The 25,554-nt window shown below is 41.3% G+C and overlaps 1 protein-coding gene across 6 annotated transcripts in view; it reads left to right on the top strand.

Moving 5' to 3' along the window:
* Positions 1-25,554, top strand: part of myo16 (myosin XVI) — a 390,437-nt gene that overhangs the window by 126,565 nt on the left and 238,318 nt on the right. For all 6 annotated transcript variants that reach the window (XM_072578153.1, XM_072578149.1, XM_072578148.1 and 3 more), the window contains 3 exons: positions 10,292-10,416; positions 12,734-12,859; positions 20,864-20,939. In XM_072578153.1, the coding sequence (XP_072434254.1) occupies positions 10,292-10,416; positions 12,734-12,859; positions 20,864-20,939 (327 nt within the window). The remainder of the gene's footprint in view (positions 1-10,291; positions 10,417-12,733; positions 12,860-20,863; positions 20,940-25,554) is intronic.

The raw sequence follows: 25,554 nt of genomic DNA, 5'->3' as shown, positions 1-25,554 counted from the left end.
TTTCAGTACCTCCTTTCTCCATCAATTTTGGCTAGTGAGGTACAAGGATACAGGTAGCCAGTCCATATATGTCACTACTATCCTTACGGGCTCAATTGTAGGAGTGAGCAGATCAAGCTCCCAATAATTTTGGTGGAACCATGTCCCTCCTTTGAGGAGATATTGTTTGAAACCTGTCAAAAGGGTGGTGAATTAATAGTGGGAGTGAGTATCTAGTCCCCCAAGAATCCTGAGTGCCAACTCTTAAAATCCCAGTCAAAATATACCAGCCATTCAGCATTGAAATCCATTGGCTTTCTTACCTTCTCATAATGTTGTCAATCAATCAGAGGCATTCATAATATGAATGTCAAAAGCTTTGATCTATTAGACACCTAAATCTGTGTGAAAACAAAAACTGACAGTGGGGAAAGAACCCGTCAAAGAAACTATGTTTTTACAAGGTAATAGAAATGTCAGTCATATAAAGTTTTCCCTCTCTGCAACCTTATAAATGTTGCTTACTGAGATTGAAGTGGCATAATTATTCTTGGAGCACAGCCAGATATACACAAGAACCATAGTATTCCCAGATTCTGACCTTCTCTTTTCATCAGATGTTTAAGACTGTTTTAATTAGTGTTTTGATCAGTGGTAACCCCCAGGATATTGTTTGTCAGGGGTTCAGTGACTGTCATATCATTAAACATCAAAGTGAATTAGTTAGAATATCTCTTGACCATGGCAGATTGAATAGCAGTCAATGCTACTTACCCATCTCTAGCCTGAATGTTGTCCAGTCCTGAATGGAGTGCTTCATTGTTGATGGCATCACAAGGGGTGGTCAAATCATAGACATTGTGTCGTCGTCAGTGTGCATTCCTGCTTTTGATCTTATGCTGGAGGAAAAGTCACAAAATAATCTTTAAAATATGCATGCATCTCACTACACATCATGAATCAAGATTCATCATGGAGCAATCAGCAGGAAAATTAACGTTCAGGTCCGTAGAATGGACAAGATAGAAAACTGATGCTAACCAATTGATGGTCTACTGGGAGATGATTCAATAGGTTGGGCACTGACTGAGATTGGATGGAAATGTTGAGCTATGGATAAGAAGTGAGAGCACTTTTAGAGAAGCTCCCAATTTATGGTCTCCTCTCAGTTTTGTCATCTACAACCACATCACTCTCATGTCTCTTCACGTGAGAAGTTTGGTGTACTTCAATGACTATTTTGCATTGGTCACAGACACGTTATTTATCAAATGCTTTCGGGGAACAGACCTGTCAACAATGTCCATTGTCATGGCTACACTGTCTTATTTGAGAGCCACACTACAGACTGCGTACAGGCAGACATTCTCTCAATTATTTGTGATGTCAATCCACAACTACAGGAGCCGGGCTCCATCCTCTGCTATTATGGATGATGTGGGCGGTACATCTACCAATATGTCACTAAATTGCTGCTGGACCTTAACATTTTCCTTTTCAATAATGGACACTGATGCTGAAACCTGGAGCCATCCAAGCAGTGCTTGGTGAGAGTTGATGCCCAACAAACTGTTTACCCATTGAAGTGGGAGCATTTGTGTTGGTCCATTGTTCTATCTCTTTCAATGGTACTCTTTCAGATGGAATAAGCTGTTATCAGGATTCGTGATTTTAGATTACATTAGATTCCCTACAGTATGGAAACAGGCCCTTTGGCCCCAACAAGTCATTGGGTGGTGAGGGAGCGGTGATGGAGGATAATTAAATGGTCAATTGAGTCAATCTTCCAAGTGAATGGGATTCTTGAGGCACCTTAGGGCAGAGATAGGTCACTGAGTGAGGGCTGAAAATGTGTTGCTGGAAAAGTGCAGCAGGTCAGGCAGCATCCAAGGAACAGGAGAATCGACGTTTCAGACATAAGCCCTTCTTCAGGAATGAGGAAAGTGTGTCCAGCAGGCTAAGATAAAAGGTAGGGAGGAGGGACTTGGGGGAGGGGCGTTGGAAATGCGATAGGTGGAAGGAGGTCAAGGTGAGGGTGATAGGCCAGAGTGGGGTAGGGGCGGGGAGGTCAGAAAGAAGATTGCAGGTTAGGAAGGTGGTGCTGAGTTCGAGGGATTTGACTGAGACAAGGTGGGGGAGGGGAAATGAGGAAACTGGAGAAATCTGAGTTCATGATAGGCTGGAGTGGGGTGGGGGTGATAGGCTGGAGCAATCTTCTTCCCAACCTCTCCGCCCCCACTCCCTCTCCTGCCTATCACCCTCACCTTGACCTCCTTCCACCTATCGCATTTCCAACGCCCCTCCCCCAAGTCCCTCCTCCCTACCTTTTATCTTAGCCTGCTGGACACACTTTCCTCATTCCTGAAGAAGGGCTTATGCCCGAAACGTCGATTCTCCTGTTCCTTGGATGCTGCCTGACCTGCTGTGCTTTTCTAGCAACACATTTTCAGCTCTGATGTCCAGCATCTGCAGTCCTCACTTTCTCCACTGAGTGAGGGTCCATGACCTAAATATGAGGCCATACATGCAGAATGTATGGCCCCACTGATCTCCATGTTTTTGCCCCACTTTTTTTTTATATTTCTTTCAGTCTTAACAAGACAGAACTCCTTGAGGTCTTCTGATTATCTCAACCACAGCTACCTCCCCTGATGGTTCCTCAGAGCTGCCGACCCTCTGGACACGAGGAGGACACTGCATCTATCTTTAATTAGCCAATTAGAGGCACCCAATGGGAACATTTCTGCTCCAATGGCAGTATTTGCAAGCTTGGAACCCACTGTTCATCCAAATGTCAGCGTGCTGGTGCACTATTGCTAAGAATTGATACTACTTTGATCAGTAATTAGGTTTATCTTTCTCCATTTTTGAATATGGTTATAACAGTTGAAATTATCCAGTCCTTTGACAGCAGATGTATGTGAATCATGGCTTAAAAGACAGCAGCCAGATCTTTCACAATTTCTACCTCTGCTTCTCTCAGTAACCTTATAGCACCTCCGTTTTGCCTTGGTGACTTATCCATTTTAAAAACTTCCAGCCGTTCTACAGCTCCACAATTTTTAATCATGCAGCATGCCCTCCAACAACCTTTTCAATTACCTTGGCCTTGGTAAAATCCTTTTCCTTGATAAATGCCAATTTGAACTCCTTATTTGTACTTTAATTATACCTTCTACATCCAACAATAAATATCTATTGTGATCTCTATCAGCCCTGCTGATGCTCTGACAACATTTCTTCCATTTATAGCTCCACATTTTATAAATGGAAAACGTAAATCATTGTTGGTTCATGAATATAAATAGACTTGCTTACAAGATATTTTCTAATCAACCTGTTCACCTCGAACAAATGGGACTTGTATCCAGGTCTTCTAGCTCAGATATAGAGCACCACTGCACCACCAGAACCCTTTATGGCTTTCTTTCATATTAACAATATTGCTGAGGATGTAATCTGTGAAATTTGTGCTTGTGTTCATTTGTGGTCTCCTTGTTGTGTCTTTTTTATTTTTAACTCCTGAGTGCAAATGCACCAATCACTCATGGGATTGGTAAACTCACATATGATTCTTTATTCTGAAGATGAAGAAGCATATCTGCAGTTTTGGAGAGTTCTTGATGATGTTTCTTACTTGAATGTCTGCACAGTCATTTCAGATTCACTCAAGACCAATTATCATGTATTGCACTACATCGGGTGAGTCTCACCCACCCACTGATGGGTGAGTCCAAAACCAGAGGACACCGTTTAAGAACAGGAGCAGGCCATTTAGAACAGAGTTGAGGAGTAACTTCTTCACCCAGAGAATGGTGGGTGTATGGAATGCTCAGCCCCAGAAGGCAGTGGAGGCCAAGTCATTGGATACTTTCAAGAAAGAGATGGAGAGGGCTCTTAAAGGTAGTGGAATTAAGGGTTATGGGGCTAAGGCAGGAAAAGGATATTGATTGTGGATGATCAGCCATGATCATAATGAATGGTGGTGCTGGCTCGAAGGGCCAATGGCCTACTCCTGCACCTATAGTCTATTGTCTATTATTGTCTATATTATTTGCTGTCTGTTGATGTGCATAGAATAATGACCAATCTACTTAAAGATGTATCACTACAATTGCACTCAGTGATGCTTACATGGTTCTTTATGTTACATATTTATAGCAAGTTATTATTTACACTTGAATTAGTATTTGTTAGAATTCTGTTGTTCAAATCCATACATAATCATGTAGACAGCATAACTTATACCATGAAAGGAACAGCTGTTCTATCAAATTGGTTGAAAAGGTGATTATTTGATTTGATGCTGTAGTGTGTTGCAAAATCAATCCTGTGTATTTACAACTATTAACTTAATTGATTACCATTGAATTTCAGCCACTGAAGAAAGACTAGTTCTCACCTCAGCACTATATCTATATCTTTTAGTTGATACTATGCAATTGAAATTCCCATGAAAAACAGACACCATGATTTAAAACATTACTATCTAGATTTAAAGCCTTGTGTTCTGGTCCTTAATAGGAACAAAAAGACTGTGCATAGATACAGTAGAATCTGCAGAACCTGGAATGTTATTTGAATGTTTTTTATCCTTACCCTATGAACTTCTCAATAACCAGAGGACTCTAGATTTGGCATTAACGCCCTGTTTCTGTGGGGACATGTCTACACTTTATCTGTAGAACCTTGATTTTGAATTCTTCCCACTGACTTGCCTCTGAATTTGCTTCAGAGTCCACTTCTTGCCAAATCATTTCTTAGCTTTGGAAAATTTGCTTTTCCTCAATTTGCTCCTGTACCATTATTGTTCCTTTCCATAATGCTAATTCTTACTGTATTAGAATCACTACCTCCAAAAATTAACACCTACCTCTTCTTCAGCCACTTCACCCAAGTTCATTCCTAAAGAACAAATCTAGAATGGAGCAACACATTTTTCAACAAATCTAGAATGACAACCTCTGTTGTTCACCTTATGTGCTGACTAAACAAAACCCTCTTGAATGCAGATCAAGAATTTGCACTGTCTATGACTTTCACTCTGTCTGTATCCCAGTTGATATTTAGTTTTTCCCTGTTGATTTGTATTCAAATATTTGCCTGTATATATTCTGCTCTCACTCTCTCCCACTATTTGATGGTTGATAGCACATAACTAAAAGTAAAAGTGAAGTTGTCATTGCCTTATCAGACCATAGGATAAGGTCTAATTAGAAAGAGATGACTGGTGGTAGTTTATCCTGAGGATCCCACACCTCAGAAGAAAGGGGAGGTTGAAAAGGAGAGTCCTTCAGGTAACCTCAATTGGTTTAGGAATTAGACCCACACTAAGTTGACATCATTCTGCATTACAAAGCCAGGCATCCACCCAACTGCACTCCCCAATTCCCAATTCTAATAGTGTGCCTGTTCCCTTTTTTGTTTCTGAGTGCAACCCATATTACCTCATTTGATTAATCATTTACTACATCATTCCTCCTCATGGCTGTGATTAATCCTTTAAGCCAATAATGCTACACACTCACATTTCTTATTTCCTTCTCTATCCTGACTGAAAACTCCTTATCCAGGAATATTGATGATGTAGAAATGTTGGTATTGGATTGACATGGACAAAGCCAGGAGTCATACAACACCAGGTTATAGTCCAACAGGTTTATTAAGCTTTCAGAGCACTGATCCTTCATCAGGTGAAAGCTTGTGATTTTAAATCAACTTGCAGGGATATTAAGCTGTCATTCTCGTCATTTTTTAAGCTAAGTTTCCATGAAGCAATGATCTCATTTGTTCTATCTTTTGCAGAACCAGTATGAATGCCCCAGAAATCTGATGCTCACTCTCCTACATCAGCTTTACAGCTGCATGTTCAATCACTGAATTCTCTTATTCCTATGCACATGAGCAGGTACAAGGAGTCAAACTGAGATTGCTGCTTTAGAGATCCTGCCTTTCAATATCCTAACTAGCTCCCAGAAAATCTGCTTTCAGGATATCCCCAATCCTACCTAAGTAATTGGTACCAAAGTTGACCATAGCCTCTAGCTTATCATCTTCCCCAAAAGAATGTCCTGCTGGTGCTCCTGTTTCTTGGCATCAAGAAGGCAACAGACCCTTCAGGAGTCAAACTGATGGCCTCAGAGAAGCCTTTTTGATCTTGACTATGGAATCCCTTATCACTGTCGTTTTTCTATTCCTTCTTTCCCCAACCCCCTTCCCTAGCTGAGCTGTCTATGGTGCTGGACTTGACTTTAACTCAACTCTCCCAAGGAATTATTGCCTTCACCAGTAGCTGAATGGAATATCAATTATTAAGCAAGATAGGCTCAGAATATTCTTGCATGCCTGATGGTTACCCATTCTCACTCTATATTCCCTTCTAATCTGTAGTATGACCACCTCCCCAGACATGATATATACATAATATGTTGTCCTCTGCTTCGCCAATGCAGAACAGTGATTCTAGATTTGTGGAGCAGATGGCACATCCTGGAGGTAGTATACATGGTTTGTCCACATCCTCACCTCTATCATAGCATGTACACTCCAATTGACCAAGCTGACCTGTATTCTTAAAATCTATTTAAAACATATCAGAGAATATCAGAAAATTATGAGGATTCACCAATTAGTTGTTTCCCCTAGCTAGATTAACAACCAATTACATCATCAGTTACTGTTGAAGCCTCCCTATCTGTGCTTTGTTCGAGTGTTCAGATCATTCCCTCTTCATGCTGTTTTCAAGCTCTCTCACCATTTTACCCTCATGCTGTTACTCACTTACAAAACAAGTCTTTCATGGAGATTGGGCTTGATGAGTGCTCTCAGGTGCTGAAACTGAAGTGCTACAAAGCCACTCTAAAAGCTTCACTCAAGCCTTTTTGATATCTATTGTGTTTGAGCCCAGGCAGAGCTTCCCAGGATCACTGACCATGGTGTAATGAAATAGAAAAGCAGTGTAGCTCCTTGTTGAATGAAACACCTGCCAGAAGTGGAAAGAAACTGCAATTGGAGGGAATGTTAAACCAATACCAAAAATTCATCATCTGTGGTATGTTCCACTAGACAATAGACACAGATTGGTCTTCATAGCCATTTATAACCCATCAGAGCAGAACCAATGACTCCAAATGATGAACATGTTCATCTTTGCCACAATTTAAAAAAAGCAAGGAGGTCATTCTGAGATTTATTGCAAATGAAAAGGATTCCATTGTTTAAACTACCTAGATAACATGGGGCCATATGAAATAAGTCATGCAATTCAATGCCTGGTATCCGAGCAGATAATGATACCTTCATTCTCAAATAGTCCACAGTTCCATCCACAAGGGAGACGCCACAGCAAAACAAATGGTGGCTCCGGGCTGCTAGGAAATATTCATTGATCACATGGCTGCTTAAGAATATTTTTCTTGCCTCTTCACCAATCCTCACTCTCAGTTCTTTACCCAATCTTAACTTTGCATTTTGTAATTAATAGTCCTCTTTCAAGTGAAACCCAATGCTCCTCATCCAATTCATCCCTCAAAATTTTGAACATTTCTATTAGAGCAGAAAGGGTTAAGGAGAAATCTCAGACAGCAATTCACTCATCTCTGCATCTAACTAATGGCCAATCTATCATTTTGTTAAATCTACTGCATAGCTTCTCCAAGGTCTTGACATGGTAGCTTAGCAATTAATTTGTTAATTTCCAGTTTTAATAAAAATTTCAGGTTATTAGTGTTTATCTGGAGCGAATTTCTTTCTAACATATCACTTAGTCTTTGAACATTTTTATTAGTATCACTTTCATGCAGGTTTTGCAGTCCATTTTGATATGATTTACATTAAATTTAGCTTCTGGTGTGAGTACATAAGCAACTAAAACTCAAACCCAGGAATTCATTCAGTGAGAGCAGCCAGTTAAATTAATGTAGCGATTTAAATACCAAATGGTTACAGGTGCTATCAAAAATATCTGCTTTAGTTCTTTTTCTGAGAAGTAAAGTCAGTCTGCAAAACAGTTTGCAATTTTAAAATCCTGCAGCAGAGATTGAATAATTCAAGAAATGTTTGAAATGCTGCCAATAAAATGTCAGTGGACAGAAATGATGTGCAAAGTGTTGGAAGCTGGTGGTGAAAGGTTTTCTGTTTTATTACTTATAAAAATATGAATAGAAGAGAGCTTTGACACCCTGATTAAATTGTCAACTCAGGTTGGATGTATTCTCGCAGTTTTTGCCACATAATCTGTTACTACAGCCTACCCATTGGTTGCACACACAACCATTATATGTTGCACAGCTAACCTACATGAAGTGACAAGCAATTCCTTTTGTCACCTGTTTGGATTATTCTGATTTGCCAGTCAAACGATCTTCATGTTGGACAATACTTGATTTTCACATAAAGTTACATAGCGTCTGAAGTGCAAAAACAAGATTCTGAATTTAAAGCTTGCTTTTATGCTTTCCATAAGCATTCCATCATCCCTTTTCATCTAACCCTACCTGTATACAGAGGAACCTCAATTATCTGAAGGACACAGGTAGGGAGCATTTTGTTTGGTTAGATTAGATTAGATTACTTACAGTGTGGAAACAGGCCCTGCGGCCCAACAAGTCCACACCGACCCTCTGAAGAGCAACCCACCCAGACCCATTCCCCTACACCTAACACTAGGGGCAATTTAGCATGGCCAATTCACCCAACCTGCACATCTTTTGGACTGTGGGAGGAAACCGGAGCACCCGGAGGAAACCCACGCAGACACTGGGAGAATGTGCAAACTCCACACAGACAGTCGCCCAAGGTGGGAATTCAACCCGGATCTCTGGTGCTGTGAGGCAGCAGTGCTAACCACTGTGCCACCGTGCCGCCCACAGAATGTCGGATAATCAAATGCCGGATAACATTGTTAGCCAAACATCGGGACATTGCAATCTTGTTCGGATAATCCGAAATTCAATTAATCGAATGCTGGATAATTGAGGTACCTCTGTATCCTTCTGTTTCTTTTTCCCCTTCCATGCTTATCTCAACGTTTTTTTAGTGTTATATACTTCGACAACTTGTTTTGATAACATTCTTATCATTGGGTAAAGATGTTTCTTCTGAATTTCCTGTTGCATTTACTCGTGACTATTTTATACATGTCCCATCATTAATATCATTAACTTCCATCTCTGAAAATCACTGCACACCACCTTTGCCTCAGCTCATCTGTTAATAAAATTCTCATTTTAAGTTGAATCAAATCCCATTTGTCCATTATTACTGTGTTTAATGTCCATGCATTGGTTACCAGTCTAACAATGCCTTAATTTGAACAATTCATTCTTGTTTTCAAAATTTTTACATATCATCACATCTCCCTATTCCTGTAATATCTTTCAGCCCGACAAACCTGAAAGTGGTGAATGTTATATTTCTATATATTCCAAACACAGAGATGGAAGATCAGCCATGATCTGATTGAATGATTAGATTAGATTCCCTACAGTGTGGAAACAAGCCCTTTGGCTCAACAAGTCCACACCGGCCCACCCCCCCCCCCAACACCCTTTACCTCTGACTAATGCACCTAACACTCTGGGCAATTTAGCATGGCCAATTCACCTGACCTGCATATCTTTGGACTGTGGGAGGAAACCAGAGCAAACCCGTGCAGAAAAGGGGAGAATGTGCAAAGTCCACACAGACAGTCACCCAAGGCTGGGATCAAACCTGGGATCCTGGTGCTGTGAGGCAACAGTGCCAACCACTGAGCCACTGTGCCGTCAAGTGGTGGAACAAAGCGATAAATAGCCTTCTCCCATTTCTACTTCTGGTATTCCAATGACTTCTGCATCCCTCTACTTGTTTCAGCTGTACATTCCCAATTTTTTTCACTTCATCATTCTTGGCCATGCCCTCAGCTGCTGTGATTTAAGCCATTCGAACTGTACCGTTCAGTAAGCTGCTCCTCAAAACCTATATCTGTCATCAAGCCTATCTGTTCTATCATATCATCTTCTTAGAGTCATAGAATCATAGAGTCATACAGCACAGAAATAGCCTCTTCATTCCAACCAGTCCATGCCGACCATAATCCTAAATCAAACTAGTGCCACCTGCCATATCCCTTCAAGATTTGCTTTCAAATTTTGCATATAAAAAATTCTGGGAGAAACTTGGGTTATAATTTCTTTAATGAAATAGTAATTTTTTTTAGTAAACCTTTTGAAGCTTACCTTTTCTTGCAGGAAGATCATAAGCAACATTTCTCAGTTGTGTTCTCATTGTGTTGCCAGTTATTCATGTTTAATTCAAATGTTACTGTACACAGGAGTTGATGCAAATTCTTTGCGACAGATGAAGATGCAACGTCCTTCCAAAATGTTGGCAGATGTTAGGAATCTTTTGGCAGCTGGTGGGAATGTCAATCAAATGAATGATGAAGGAGTCACACTGGTAAAGATTTTACTGCTTCAACCTAGCTCAATGCACCATTCTTGACTAATCATTTTACCTTTTCATTTGCTGCTACATCATTGACAAAGCAATAGTTTATTACATGCATTATCAAAATATAAACTGTTGGTGCACCCATGCCTGATAGATACTGAGTTGTCCACATAAGCTTCTAGATTCCCTACTAATCTCTGCAGCACTCTGGGGCTAACTAGGAAGTTTCTGGGCACTTCCTAGTTAGTCCAATCATTTTTGGGATTTTTGTCAATGGCACTATGTATGTCCAAAATGTCAAATATTCCACCATTTCACTGGTCTGCTGTTTGGGGTGGGGGTGTCATGCTGCAGAGTAAATTTTTCAAATTAAATTCACTCAAAGAAATTTGTGTGTGTGAGTATGAAGAAATCAGCATTGAAATATTTCCAATTTATAGAGTCATAGAGATGTACAGCATGGAAACAGACCCTTCTGTCCAACCCATCCATGCTGTCCAGATATACCAATCCAATCTAGTCCTACCTGCCAGCACCCAGCCCATATCCCTCCAAACCCTTCCTATTCATGTACCCATCCAAATGCCTTTTAAATGTTGCAATTGTACTAGCCTCTACCACTTCCTCTGGCAGCCCATTCCATACATGTACCACCCTCTGTGTGAAAATGTTGCCCCTTAGGTCGCTTTTAAATCTTTCCCCTCTCACCCTAAACCAATGCGCTCTAGTTCTGGACTCACCCACCCCAGGGAAAAGATTTTGTCTATTTATCCTGTTCATGCCCCTCATAATTTTGTAAACCTCTATAAGGTCACCCCTCAGCCTTCAACGCTCCAGGGAAAACAGCCCCAGCCTTTTCAGCCTCTCCCCATAGCTCAAATCCTCCAACCCTGGCAACATCCTTGTAAATCTTTTCTGAACCCTTTCAAATTTCACAACATCTGGGTTTCTTTAACTTTAGGGTCATCCTTCAAATTGATTTGATGAGACTGGACAACATAAATCGACCAATGTTCTATTTGAAATGTTTGAAAAATAAATTCCTGGGATACTTTTCAAATGGAGAATAAAATCATTCTGATTTTTTCCATTGACATTTATATCAGTTATGCAGCCAACAAGACATTCAAACTTATTAAGAATAAGCAAGGATATACACTTTATAAACTATTCAATGATGTTTACAGTCTATTGATCCTTCTCCCTAAGATTACTGCTGCTCACAATTTATATTGTTAATGTAGATTTTGGATTGTATCATGCAGTTTTTTAAAAATAAGTGAATGACAACATGCTTGTAAAGTGAAGGAGTTTGTTGGAAAGAAGTATTCGATATTTTAGGAGCCTGCAACAAACTGCAAAAAATTTAGCACCCAAAAATAGAATAGCTCAAAGACTTCAGCCATTTGTAGATCTGGAGAAGATTAGAAAGATAGTGAGCAGTGAGATCTGGAGGGATTTGAAAACGTTGATGAGAATTTAAAGTCAAGGCATTGCTTAGCTGGGAGTCAAGTAAGGTAAATGAGCACGTTGGTGTAGGATAAATAAGTATGGTGTGGATTATTACACTGGCACCAGAGGTGTTGATGATTGCAAATTTATCAAAGGCATAAAATGGGAGCCTAGCAGGGTTGGCACTTGAATAGTCAAGTCTAGAATTAACAAAGGTAAGAAAGAGGTCTCTGACAGGATGGCTGAGACAAGAGCAGCAATGAGCAATGTTGAGGAAGTGGATACAGGTGAGCTTCGTGATGACCTGACTACATTGTTTCAAGTTTAAGTGTCTTAGCACCCGTGTCTTTTTTAATTTTAAATTCAGTTAGGATTAAATTTATTGCTATATTTTATAACTAAGTTAGTGTAATAAAATGTGAAACCCAAAGTACCACCCACCAGTTACATAACTTTTAATGTATGCTCTGAGATGGCTTAACTGAAAGGAAATTAAGTATCATTTATTCTGCTGGAACATGTTTTCTGAACTAATTCATATTTAGGGATCGCTGATCTTGCAGCTTATTTTGGTAGTAGCTTTGAAATCATCTAAATATCTAAAATAGTCTGCTGGCAGTGCCTGCAGCTATGATGTTGTTTCTCATCTTGTACTTGTGTGCAGAAGATAATCTAAGCTTTAGCTAATTGTGAGTAAAAGGGCATGTTCTCCAAGGAGCATCTGGTAATAACCACTTAATTTCCTTTATAATCCACACCTTGGCAATCTCCTAACATTAATTATGTACTGATCTGCTATGTTTATGTAAGATTTCATAGTTATCTGTTTGGTTTTCATACATTGCTTATTAATGTATTAATTTTATTACAGTTACATATAGCATGTGCTAGTGGCTACAAAGATGTCTCCACCTTACTACTTGAGAATAAAGCTGACACTGATGTCACTGATAACTGCTACTGGACACCACTTCACCTAGCTGCAAAATATGGACAGGTAAATAAAGGTTTTAACTCTGCCTACTTGGGCCTCTCACAAGACAGATTAAAGCCTTTTTAATGAACATTTATGATTGTATTTCCTGCAGAAATAGGAAAAAAAGTCTGGGAAACATTATTGCTGATCAGGAAAACCAAGTAAACTTTCTCTGTCTCCTGATCATCAGTAAAAAGATTCACATTTTGTTCCTGCAAAGCAAGGCTTTTGAGGGAATAGTCATAATAAGTATGTTTATTACATAGTAGCAATCATTTATGTGTTGTGCTGTGCACCATTGTCAGTATATCAGTACTGCATATTTTAAAGACACACTATGGCAGTATGCCTGTAAGGAATGTGCACTTGACACCATTGTCATAACGCGAGGCCTAACAGTGTAAAAATCTGATTCTCCATCTTAGTTTGGAAAATGCTAATAGAGGTTTGTAACCCAATGGTTAATGTGTTCAGAGATACTGATTTATCTGTGAATGTAATGTTGGTAAATATCAGTGGGTGGTAATAAATATCTGAAAAGTACTTCATAAACTCAAAATCCTTGCTACTTTCTATTGTTACAAAGAACAACACAGTTGGATGCAAAATCTACAACATTTAAACATGATTCAATATAATTAATCAAACTCCCCTGCTGTTTACATATCGGCACACAACTATTTCCTATTTAAGTATGTATGCAACTTCCTTTGGAAAGTTTTGGATACTTAGGTGATAAAGTATGGCGCTAGATAAAGCACACCAAGTCAGGCAGCATCCGAGGAGCAAAAGAGTTGATGTTTTGGGTGTAAGCTCTTCTTCAGGTCCTGACTCTTCTGCTCCTCAGATGCTGTCTGACCTGATGTGCTTTATTCAGCACCACACTTTATCGACACTCTCTCTCCAGCATCTGCAGTCCTCACTTTCTCCAAGTTGTTGATCCTTATACAACTAACATCTTTAATAGAGTAAAATTCTCTAACACACTTACAACAATGAAACTAGAATTAAAAATGGAAGATATTTGAACAGATAAATCAAATGCGTGGTCAACCAGCCAGATTTGAAGCAGCATATTAAATGGGGGGGGGGGGGGGGGGGGAGAAAAGTACAAAGAGATAAAGCTTTATGAAGGAAATTTGACTTGGCAATTAATGATGGTCTGAAGATGTGGGGAAATAGAAGAGGTCAGACTTGGAGGAGCACTGAGCTTTTCAATGATTGCAGGGATGGAGGAGGCTGTGGACGTAGGGAGACATGAGACCATGAAGAATTTGAAAATTAGAGTGAAAATTTAAAATCAAGTCATTGATGGGTGAAGAATTAGTTTGAGTCAGAATATGGGCAGAATATTGGGAACACCAGAGAGAAGAACTTTGAAAGTGTCAAATCTGAGAGTAGAAAAGTCACCATAGATGTAATAGAGCAGAAATAGAGGGGAGATGTTCAGAACTGAATCTGCCTGCAACAACCTTTTAGGTAGTAAATTTATAAATCATTACCTCTGCTGTAAAGTCTAAATACTGAAATAATTGACTGCCAATGGCTATCAGCACCTTCCTTTGTGTTTATTGAGGAATGGCAGATGAATTTTAATTTAGATAAATATGAGGTGCTACAATTTGGAAAGGCAAATCAGGGCAGGAATTATACACTTAATGATAAGGTCCTTGGGAGTATTACTGAACCTTGGCGTGCAGAGTCATACTTCCTTGAAAGTGGAGTCCCATGTAGATAGGTTAGTGAAGAAGGCGTTTGGTATACTTGCTATCATTGGTCAGTGCATTGAGTATAGGAGTTGGGATGTCAATTTGGGGCTATACAGGACATTGATTAGGCCAGTTTTGGAATAATGAATTCAGTTCTGGTCTCCCTGCTTTAGGAAAGATGTTGTGAAACTTGAAAGGGTTCAAAAAGGATTTACAAAGATGTTGCCAGGGTTGGAAGGTTTGAGCTATGGGGAGAAACTGAATAGGCAGGGGCTATCTTCTTTGGAGTGTCAAAAGGCTGAGGGGTGACCTTATAAAATCATGAGGGGTATGGATTTGCCCTGGGGTGGGGTAGTCCAAAACTAGAGGGCATAGGTTTAAGGTGAGAGGGGAAAGTTTTCAAAGGGACCTAAGCGGTGACCTTTTCACACAGAGGTTTGGTGCATGAATGGAATGATCTGCCAGAGGAAGTGGTGGAGGCTGGTGCAACTATAAAATTTAAAACACATCTAGATGGTATATGAATGGGAAGGGTTTATGCCAAATGCTGACAAATGGGACTAGATTAGGTTCGGATATCTGGTCAGCATGGACGGGTTGGACCCAAAGGTCTGTTTCTGTGCTGTACATCTCTATGACTCTATGGTTTGACTCAAATCGCTGACCCTTTTTGAACTGATTTTGGCGAAAGATCTATACTAGTATGTACGCTGCTTCAATTTCAAACTTAATCGTTCTCACCTTGCCCCAGAATTCTACTCTTTTTTCCTACTTTTGTAGATTATTGTGCACAGTGTCAGTATAAGAGGGGCATAAAGAGAAGGAGCTATTCTGTATTACAGTTATTAGCGTAATCAAAAACTTGTCAAAAGCTCCATGTATTATACGCAATAATATAAAATAAAGCAAATAATTTGTAGTTATTTCAAAGTTCTATATTGGTGCATTTCAAAAAAAATGTATAAATCCTGTTCTGTTTATATTAAACACTGTCCATGATATTTCAGTCGAATGAACAGGGAGGTAATATACATTGAAATTGTTCAGTTAGTGTAAAATCTCTCAAGGTGCTTCAAGGATGAACGGATTCAAAACCCATGCTATGACAGAAAATGAGAAATTTGGAGTACTGACTAAAATCATTACTTTGAAAAGTTTTTTTTTAAAAGAGGAACAGATCTTTTCTAATCAATGTTTTCAAAGATGTTATTACACGCCTCTGGAGCAGGTAGAACTTGAACTCTGGTCTAGAGGTACAAGCATTACCACTGCACCACAGGAACCCCTTAGACGAGAGGCACAGGAAGACAATAAAGAATAGAGAATAAAATGGTATTTATATTTCAAGTCCAGTTCTGAGGAAGAGTCACTGGACCCAAAATGTTAACTCTGATGGCTTTGCACAGATGCTGAACTTTTCCAGCAATTTCTGTTTTTGTTTCAGACTTTCAGCATTCCCTTCTGGTTTTTAACAAGTGATTTATATTTGGATTAATTCCAATGACAATTGAAGAGAATAAGAAAATATCATGAAATATCTTTCTCGTGTTTTGTAGATGTCACTTACTCCTGAATAGAATTGAACCATTGAAGTCTCTTTAATGCATTCATATTATCAGCACATTTTGTGTGCCAATTAATGGATTGGTGTTATTCCATTTTTGGGTCAGTTTACTTTCTTATGGTTGTGCCATTCTATAGATCATTAAAAGAAATAGCCAATGTTCCATTATTTGGGATACATCTTTCTATTCACTGAATTGAAATGGTGCACTGGCTTCCTGGGACTGCATTCCCTCTGCTAAAAGTTCCAGGGGGTAGAGAGCTCACTGAGGTGAACACTGGCTGTTTAAGTGACAGTTGCCTGAAGGTGGGATTTCCACTCTGGCAGGTACAGGAAGTTCCACTATACGGAGCTGGTGCCCAATCAAAGGCTGGCATTGCCCGTGTGTTTTGGAACAGAGACATGCAGCATTGGATCAGAGTTTGTGCATGTGTTTGAGAGTCTTGCCGGCTTTTGAGATCACAGAACCTGGTGAGGGGTTTGTGGGATTGAGTTTGAGAAGCAATGAGGGAAAAGCAACCTGGAGGAGATAACATCTTGGAGGATCATCCAATGTGCCTCCTTTACAGATGCCCCATTTCACCCACTTACTGCCAGCTAGTACAACAGCCTCCTGGCCTAGTTGAGTAGACTGTACCCTACTCTGATTAAATCCTGGCTGCAGCAGGATGAGGACCTAAAGTGGACATGTGGAACCCAATTAAGAAGTCTTAATTATCCCTGTCGGACACCACAAACCTCATCCTAGAGCAGACAAGTTCACAACTCAAATTAACGCAATACGCTACTACCCTCCCTAGATGTAAACTGCTCCCTTTACCTTCTACACCTGACATTCCCTGCCCAGACCCCAAATCAACACCCCAATCCTTACACTGAATCTGACAGCCACTGACTCAACTGTTCCCTTTCCCTGACACCACCTCTTCACCCACATGACCAGCCAACAAAATCTGAAATTGTGGAAGAACTCAACAGATCTGACAATATTTGTGGAGACAAAGCAGACTTAATAGTTTGGACCCAGTGACTCTTCTTCAGAACTGATAGAACTAAGAAAAGATTGGGATATATGCAAGAGAAGGGGTGAGGGTGAGAGAGTAAAGATAGGTAGACCTGGAGCCCAGAGAGGGAGAAAAACAGTTAGTCAGACAAAGGAATGGGTAAAGATCAGAGTGGGAGAATCAATAGCTGCTAATGAGGGCCATTTATGGCTGTCAATAGGTAATTTGTAGTAGTCGTCTATGTGATGAAAAGGCATGGTGTGTGGGGGTTGGGATAAGGATATGGAAGTCAGGTGCACAACCCCTAAAACTGTTGAACTTGATATTGAGTCCAGAGGTATGCAGAGTTCCCATGTGGAAGGTGAGGTGCTGTTCTTCCCAGCTTGTTCTGAGCTTTGCAGGAGCACTGCAGCAAGCTTGAGACAGAAAACTTGGCCAGGAAACAGGGTGGTGTATTGAAATGGCAGGCAACTGGAAACTCAGGGTCACATTTGCAGACAGAACGTAGGAGTTCTGCACAGTGATAGCCCAGTTTGTTTCCCCAGTATAGAGACAACATTGTCAGAAGCAAATACAGTGGAGTAGATTGAGTGAAGTGTAGATAAATTGTTGCTTCACCATTGCATGGGAAGCCACACCCCACCCACCTGTCAAACTTGATACACCACCTCTCGCCTTGAGAGCAGACAATTCCATCCAGGGCCATGATCCATTGTTGTATCTCACCAGCATGCTAACTCTTGACCTAGCTCCAACCACTTGGCTGATCTGAAAATCACTAACCCCAAAAGAACAACATTCCCCAATTGGTACCTTGTCACTGCCCCAAGCCTGACTACCTCACCCCTTGCCAGCCTGATTCTGTGTCCTCTCCTCCACTCCTGACCCAACATATCCCTCCCATCTTTCAGACCTGATTTCACTCCCCTCAACTCGTCAACACACCCAGACAGAGCTGCAAATCTTTGACAGTAAACCTACCCTAAACCCTCATTCAAGTACATGGCAACTTGGCATCTTGCCTACCCACCAGACACACCACCCACCTGGTATACCACTGACCAGGCACAGCACCCACCTGGTACATACACTGACCAGCACACCACTGACCAGGCACACCACCCACCTGGCACAGCACCCACCTGGCATACCACCTACCAGGCACACCACCCATCTGGCACCCACCTAATGGGCATGCCATGCATCTGGCACACCACCTACCAGACACACCACCCACCTGGCACACCACCCACCTGGCATGCTAATTCTGCTCTTAAAAGGAGCCGTTAAAATGTCTGACTGTGCTGCTGGACATTTAGATCTCAGATCATGGTGTGCTATCTGCTGCATCATGGGACATGGTTTTGTTTGCTCCTGGATTCTTGAGCAGGTTTGAAACAGCAGGTCCATCTCCAAGAATCTCTGACATAAAGTGGATGCGACGTGAGTGTGGGTTTCTGACTCTGACAGGAATATCTAGGCTAAACTATTTACTAATGTAACTTGTATGTTATAGCAAAAGGTAAAAATACTGTTCATCCTCTAACAGCCTTAATCAAATAAACCTTTTGATTTAGGAGAAAGTGAGGACTGCAGATGCTGTAGATCAGAGTTGAGAGTGTGGTGCTGGAAAAACACAGCAGGTCAGGCAGCATCTGAGGAAGGCCTTATGCCTGAAACGTCGATTCTCCTGCGCCTCGGATGCTGCCAAACCTTTTGATTTAGTCTAGAAATGAGGACTGTTTCTCACACCACAGACAATGTCATTTCAATTTAATAAGCTCCTGTTTCTTTGTCTAAATTTCTGATGATTGATAATTTGTATTTTTTTTCTAATGCCCCCATCAGGAGCAGTTTCACAGGATTGCGTTTGCCTCCGAGCCAAAAATCCAGGTTCAAGTCCTGTGTGCCATTACATGTGCAAACAAGTTGGTTAAAAATAACCAGAAGTGAGAATTGGGGCAACATTCTACCCCAATCATTAAACAGTAGTGGTTCCATTTGCAGCACATAGGACTATCATTAGCTAACATTTCTTGGTCATTGATTCCTGATAAGGACTGCAATGAAGAACTAATGATGTGTTAAATTGATTGATGATTTTCCGTTGATTATTCAAAAGGGCATGTTAGACTTATACATCAAACTGTGCTCTCAAAACATTGTTTATTGATCCAGATCATAAAATGGTAATTGTGTGATCCAGTGAAACATGGTCACGATAGAGTGATTTTTGTGGTTTCGTAAATGCAATTCTGATTGCATTGATGGTAATACTGTCTTTTGGATGAAATGCTAAACCACCTTTAGTTATGCCTGTATTACAATACAATGGAACCTTCAGAAAAGACCACAAACTCTAAATGTCTTGGTCCTCAGCCAATCACACAGATCTGTTGTAATTGTTGGATCTTGCTGTATTGAAATTGGCTGGCATGTTTGCCTCCAAAATAGCAGTGATTGCATTTGAAAAGTAGTTCACAGTGTGTAAAACACTTCGGAACATTCTGAGGATGTTGAAAAGTGTTATATAAGTGCATTCTTTTTTATACATTCTATTTTACCCGACTAAAGATATTTTAAAATTTGTATTCAGAGATGTGTTTTAATCTCTGTTGTCCCTGGAGGACAGCATTTCAGCCAGGAAGACATATCTGAACTTCCTGATAAGATTAAAATCTACTTTAAATTCTCCTGAGATGCAATAACCTGGCGTTTGCAATAATAAAAAGTGCTGAGGTTTGTTGCAGTGGAAAAGTAAATAGAGTAGTGACCCCTAGCAACTATGTATGCATTTAAACCGAAACATCAGGAAGCTGCAGTCAACTGGTCAAAGATAATGTGAATGTGAATTTTCGAGTTGATTTTATTTATGTTTATCTATAGTGAGATAACTCGTGAACTGAGATATTCATGACACGTCATAAATATTTAAGCATTTCATGGGGGTGGCATTTGTTCATTTGCATTCTTCATGCTTGAGGTCTACTTGAGTTCAGCAACACCAATAACCTAACACTGAAGGGGACACCATGCATTAATTGCACCATGGATTGATACCAGGGATTTATGGGTTCAAGAGTAGGGACTGGTTGAATAAGCATGGTTTAGTTTTGTTTTCACTTTCGAAGATTGAAGGGTAAACTAACCAAAATATTTTAAATGATCATGACACTCAACAAGATAGATACAAAGAGTTGTTTCCTCTGCAAGTTAGATCAATAGTATTCAGAGGAATAATCACGGAATTACTCATGGAAAGTACCATGGAATCTCCACGAGCTGTGGATGACAAGTATATAGGATTGAAATTGCTAGGTTTATGTTAGAAGTCACACGACACCAGGTAATAGACCAACAGGTTTATTTGAAATCTCAAGCTTTTGGAGTGCTGTTCCTTCATCACTGGATGAAAGAGCAACAATCCTAAAGCTTGGGGTTTCAAATAAACCTGTTAGTCTGCAACCTGGTGTCATGTGATTTCTGACTTTGTCTGCTGGCAACTCCACATCGTCGATTTTTGTTCACTCAGGATTTGGAGGATTAGAAATAGGGGTGAATGAATTGAGTTGGGACATGATCCAGTTGAACAGACTTGAGGAACTGAATTGTCTATTCTGTACTTTTTTGAAATAAAAATGATCAACTAGTGTTTTATTCCCATATTAAGATTTGATAAATATAATGAGTAATATAAATATGTGAGAATGAATATTAAGCTGAGGAAATGTTTTTGATTTCTCCACAGTTTGCCATTGTGAAACTGCTTCTGAAGCATCATGCAAACCCTAATCTCCTTAACTGTAATGAGGAGAAACCTTCAGGTATGTAAAGTCAAATCGGTGAAGGTGATAACTGAGCTCGGATCATTATTTCACCTCCCAATAAAATGTAGACTGCTTTATTTATCATTGCTTTGTTCCTCAAATCCCTCACATGCAAATATGTCTCATGCATGTACACACACCTACACCCCAGGCAAAAGCACACTTGCCGCACATAACAGCAAGTACTTATGTTTGTGTAGCAGCATTAATGTAATAAAACACCCCAACTAACTTTACAGGAGCCTAAGTTTCCAGAAACAAAAAGGCACCAAGCTGTGTAAGATGGTATTGGGACAGATGACCAAATGTTCGCACAAGTAGGTGTGGTATTATTGCAAAGATTCCAAACCAGTCAGGTAGTGATGTTTGTTGTCGAGAGTGTGGTGCTGAAAAAGCACATCAGGTCAGGCAGCATCCGTGGAGCAGAAGAATCGACATTGGTCTCCAGCATCTGCAGGCCCTCACTTTCTTCCCCGAAGTGATGTTCCACTATGAAATGTATCCACCTCACCTTCAGTAGCTAGTCCCATTATTATTGGTTTAATTGCAGTTAATGTAATTGCTCGATGTAGTAAGTCAGCATTGAGCCCAGATTAGAATGCATGGCGTCTGGGCAAAAAGCCCAACAAACTTTACAAAAAGGTGTTTGCAAAACAGGGAAGATTTTACAGATGCTCCATGCTGAGACTTTTTGTGTACAATTTGTAGGCATATTTTGTCAGTTGTTACATTGTGCATACACAGTGGTTGTATTTACAAACAGAGAAAGGTGTATGGCACAGAAAGTTGGCATTTCCCAATTGACATGGACATCTACTACAAACCCACTGACTCCCACAGCTACCTGGATTACACCTCTTCCCACACTGCCTCCTGTAAACACGCTATCCCTTATTCCCAATTACAGTGGAACCTCGATTAACCAAGTACCAATTATCCGAAAATTGGATTAACCAATAAATATCTCGAGGTCCTGATAGAAACATTACATCAAAGACTTGTTTCCAATAATGATCGCATCTTTTGTTCACAGTGATTAAACAGGCACCATCTCCAAATGACTGACCTCCCACTCTCTCTCTCCCCACACTTTCCCTGGAGTTCTACAGAGGGGTGTTGCATAGACACCCCCCCACCTTTCCCCAGATAATCTGACCAACATTATCCTGTACAGAGCAGAGGTGAAACCTGTCAAAATGTTGCAGTAAAAAGGTGTGTGTGTGTGTGTGTGCGTGTGTGCGCGCGCGCACGCGCTATTTGGAGACTTAACCCACAAAGGCAGCAGTAGTCTTATTGTTGATGTCCAGTCCGACTGCTGCCGGAAAGGTGGGGGGAGGACGGGGGTGATGTTGGGGTGCAGAGACAGGGTTAGATGGTGTTGGGGAACAGGGGGCAGTTTTGGGGGAAACGGGGGGAAGGGCTGGGCGGTGTTGGGGGGGTGGGGGACAGGGTTGGGAGCGGGGCCTCACGTGCTGTGTGCTGCTGCAGTCTCCTGAACGGGGAGCAAACTTTAAAAACTCTGAGCCCCAGAGGAAAGGCATTTAATCGATTAACCGAGTAATCAATTATCTGAACGAAGTAGTGCCCGCCCATCTCGTTCAGATAATCGAGGTTCCCCTGTACTCTGCCTCCACCGCATCCACTCCCATGAGGACCAATTCCACCAAGGAATATCCCAGATGACCTCCTTCTTCAAGGACCACAATTTCCCCTTCCACGTGGTTGACAATGCTGTCCAGCACATCTTTTCTCGTTCCCGCACCTCCATCCTCAAATCCCACACCTCCCAATGCAACAAGGACAGAACCTTCCGGTCCTCACCCTCCATCTCACCAACCTCCACATTCATCAAATCATCCTCTGCCATTTCTGCCACTGACAAACAGACCCCACCACCAGGGATATACTTTCCTCCCCACCCCTATTGGCGTTTCAGAGAGACTCTTCCCATCACAACTCCTTTGTCAGGCCATGCACCCCACCAACCCATCTTCCCCTCCCTGCCACCACAAGTAGTGCAAAGCCTGCTTCCCCCCACCTCCATCGAAGGCCCCAAAGGATCCTTCCACATCTGATAGAAATTTACCTTCACTTCCACACATGTCATGTATTGTATCCGTTGCACCCGATGTGGCCCCCTCTTCATCAGGGAAACAGGATGCCAATTTGCAGATCGTTCCAGACAACATCTCTGGGACACCCATACTAACTAACCTCTACCACCCTGTGGCTGAATGCTTTAACTCCCCCTCCCAAGGACATGCAACACCAAACCCTAAGCACCTGATACCTGGAGAAAGAATAACCCATCTTCCACCTTGGGACCCTGCAACCACACAGGATTAATGTGGATTTTACCAGTTTCCCCATGTCCCCTCCCCCCACCTTAGCCTTGCCCCAACCTTCCAACTTGGCGTCACCCTCTTGAACAGCACCCTCCGTTCCGACCTATCACTTTCATCCCCACCTTCATCTACCTATTGCATTCCCAGCTACCTTCCTCTAACCCCACCGCCCCCCCCTCCCATTTATCTCTCAGCCCCTTTGGCCCACAAGCCTCATTCCAGATGAAGAGCTGAGGCCCGAAATGCCGTCTCTCCTGTTCCTCGGATGCTGCCTGACCAGCTGTATTTTTATCAGCACCACACTCTTCAACTCTGATCTCCAGCATCTGCAGTCCTCACTTTCTCCCAGATGATTTGTCCCAGTGTGTTCATAACAGCTGTTCAACATCATCCCACTTTCCAAGCCATTGGTTCTTAACCATGAAAGTTTTGGCACCAGAAGATTATATCCTAGATTCTTTTAAAATACAATAAATGTTTGTGCTTCTATCACCATTCAGGCAGTGACTTCCAAATCCTCATTATTCTCTGGATGAGTGAAAATAAGTGCAACACCCCTTTAAACCTTCTACCTAGTGCCTTAACTCTATGTCCCTCTTTATTGACCTCTCTGATAACTGAAATAGGTCTTTGTAGGCATTCTAACTTCATAATTTTATGGACTTCAATTAAATCTCCCTTCCATTTCTTCCCTTCTGAAGGAATCAATGCCAGCCTATTCAACATTTATTCAGCTAAAGTTCTGTGTTCCTGGCGACATTCACACAAAGCACTTGTGTGCCCACTGTAGTGTGATCACACCCTTCCTGTAATGACCTAGCCAGAAATATACAGAGCTCTAGCCATGGTCTAACTGGTGGACTAATGGACTACCCCCCCCTTCCTTCTACTCGAGACCTCGGGCAACAAAGCAAAGTTACTACGCTTGCCTGATGGCATTATCCATTCATCCTGCTACCTTCAGAGATATGTATATATATTCCCCATAATCCTTATGTTCCTCTAGATATCTCAAAATCCTCTCATTTGTTGTTTATTCCCTTGCCTTTTTTGTCTGTGTCTGACTGTCTGTGTGGAGTTTGCCAATTCTCCCCGTGTCTGCGTGGGTTTCGCCTGGGCTCTCAGGTTTCCTCCCACAGTCCAAAGCTGTGCAGGTCAGGCGAATTGGCCATGCTAAATTGCCCATAGTGTTAGGTCAGAGGGAAATGGGTCTGGGTGGGTTACTCTTCGGAGGGTCGGTGTGAACTGGTTGGGCTGAAGGGCCTGTTTCCACACTGTAGGGGATCTACTCTAATCTAAAATCTGTGATACCGACATCAAATGTGCTATCTCACTAAACCTCCTTTACACAACCTCAAAAAACTTAATCAGGTAATTTTTGACAAGTGCTTCCTTTAACAAATGCATGCTGATGGTCCTTGATTAATTTGTGAATCTGTAAATGACAATCTACGCTACCTCTCAGCATTCATTCCAATAACTTGTTAGCAGCAGGATTGGCTGAAACTTGCAAACTAATGAACCAACTTTAGTACTCTACCAAAACTCCAGTACCATGTCTGTAACCAGAGAGGTTTGGAAAGTGATAGCCAGAGCATCCATTATTTCTTCTCTTGCATTCCTTAGTAGCCTGGTATATAATTCCTTTGGACCTAATGATTTTGAGGATATCAATACATTATTATTTCCCTTTTCCTCCCAATGCTTCACTCTACATCTTCTTAATTAGATATTCTATCTTGTGAAAACAGATGCAATGGACCTGACTTATTCCTTTGTCAGGGGCTAAGGAAGAGCAAATATGGTCCTTTCACTACTTCAGAAACCAAGCCCACCACCAGGTTGTCTGTCTCTGTGGGCAAAGAATAAGGGACACTTGGCTTGAGGAGTCCAGGGGTGATGTGAGATGGAGGGAACTGGGGGAAAAGGAGGATTGCTGAAGAGACTATAGGAGTTGGGACATAGTGGATCCACTGAGACTGGAGAGGCTGGGTGAGTTTCTGGAGAGTGGGTGTGGTGGGGTCTGGCTGTGCTGACATAACTGCAAGGGTGGTGAAAGGTGTTGCCTAAGTCCAACATGCAGATAATGTCAACACTGGTAGAGCTCTCAGCCCAAACCTTCATCTAAGGACTGACTGTTTCCTCCTAACCCCCTCACTCCCTCAAAAACAGTTGACCTCCCACACCACTCCAGTACAATGGACCTCATCCTCACTTCCCTGCAGGCCTGCTGGACCCTCACCCACCATCTCCACCCATGCCCCCTC

Source organism: Chiloscyllium punctatum, chromosome 9 (genome assembly GCF_047496795.1).
Source record: "Chiloscyllium punctatum isolate Juve2018m chromosome 9, sChiPun1.3, whole genome shotgun sequence".
In the NCBI taxonomy this organism is placed as follows: Eukaryota; Metazoa; Chordata; class Chondrichthyes; order Orectolobiformes; family Hemiscylliidae; genus Chiloscyllium; species Chiloscyllium punctatum.
Note: the sequence above shows the minus strand (reverse complement) of the source record. Positions and strands in the feature narration are given on the sequence as shown.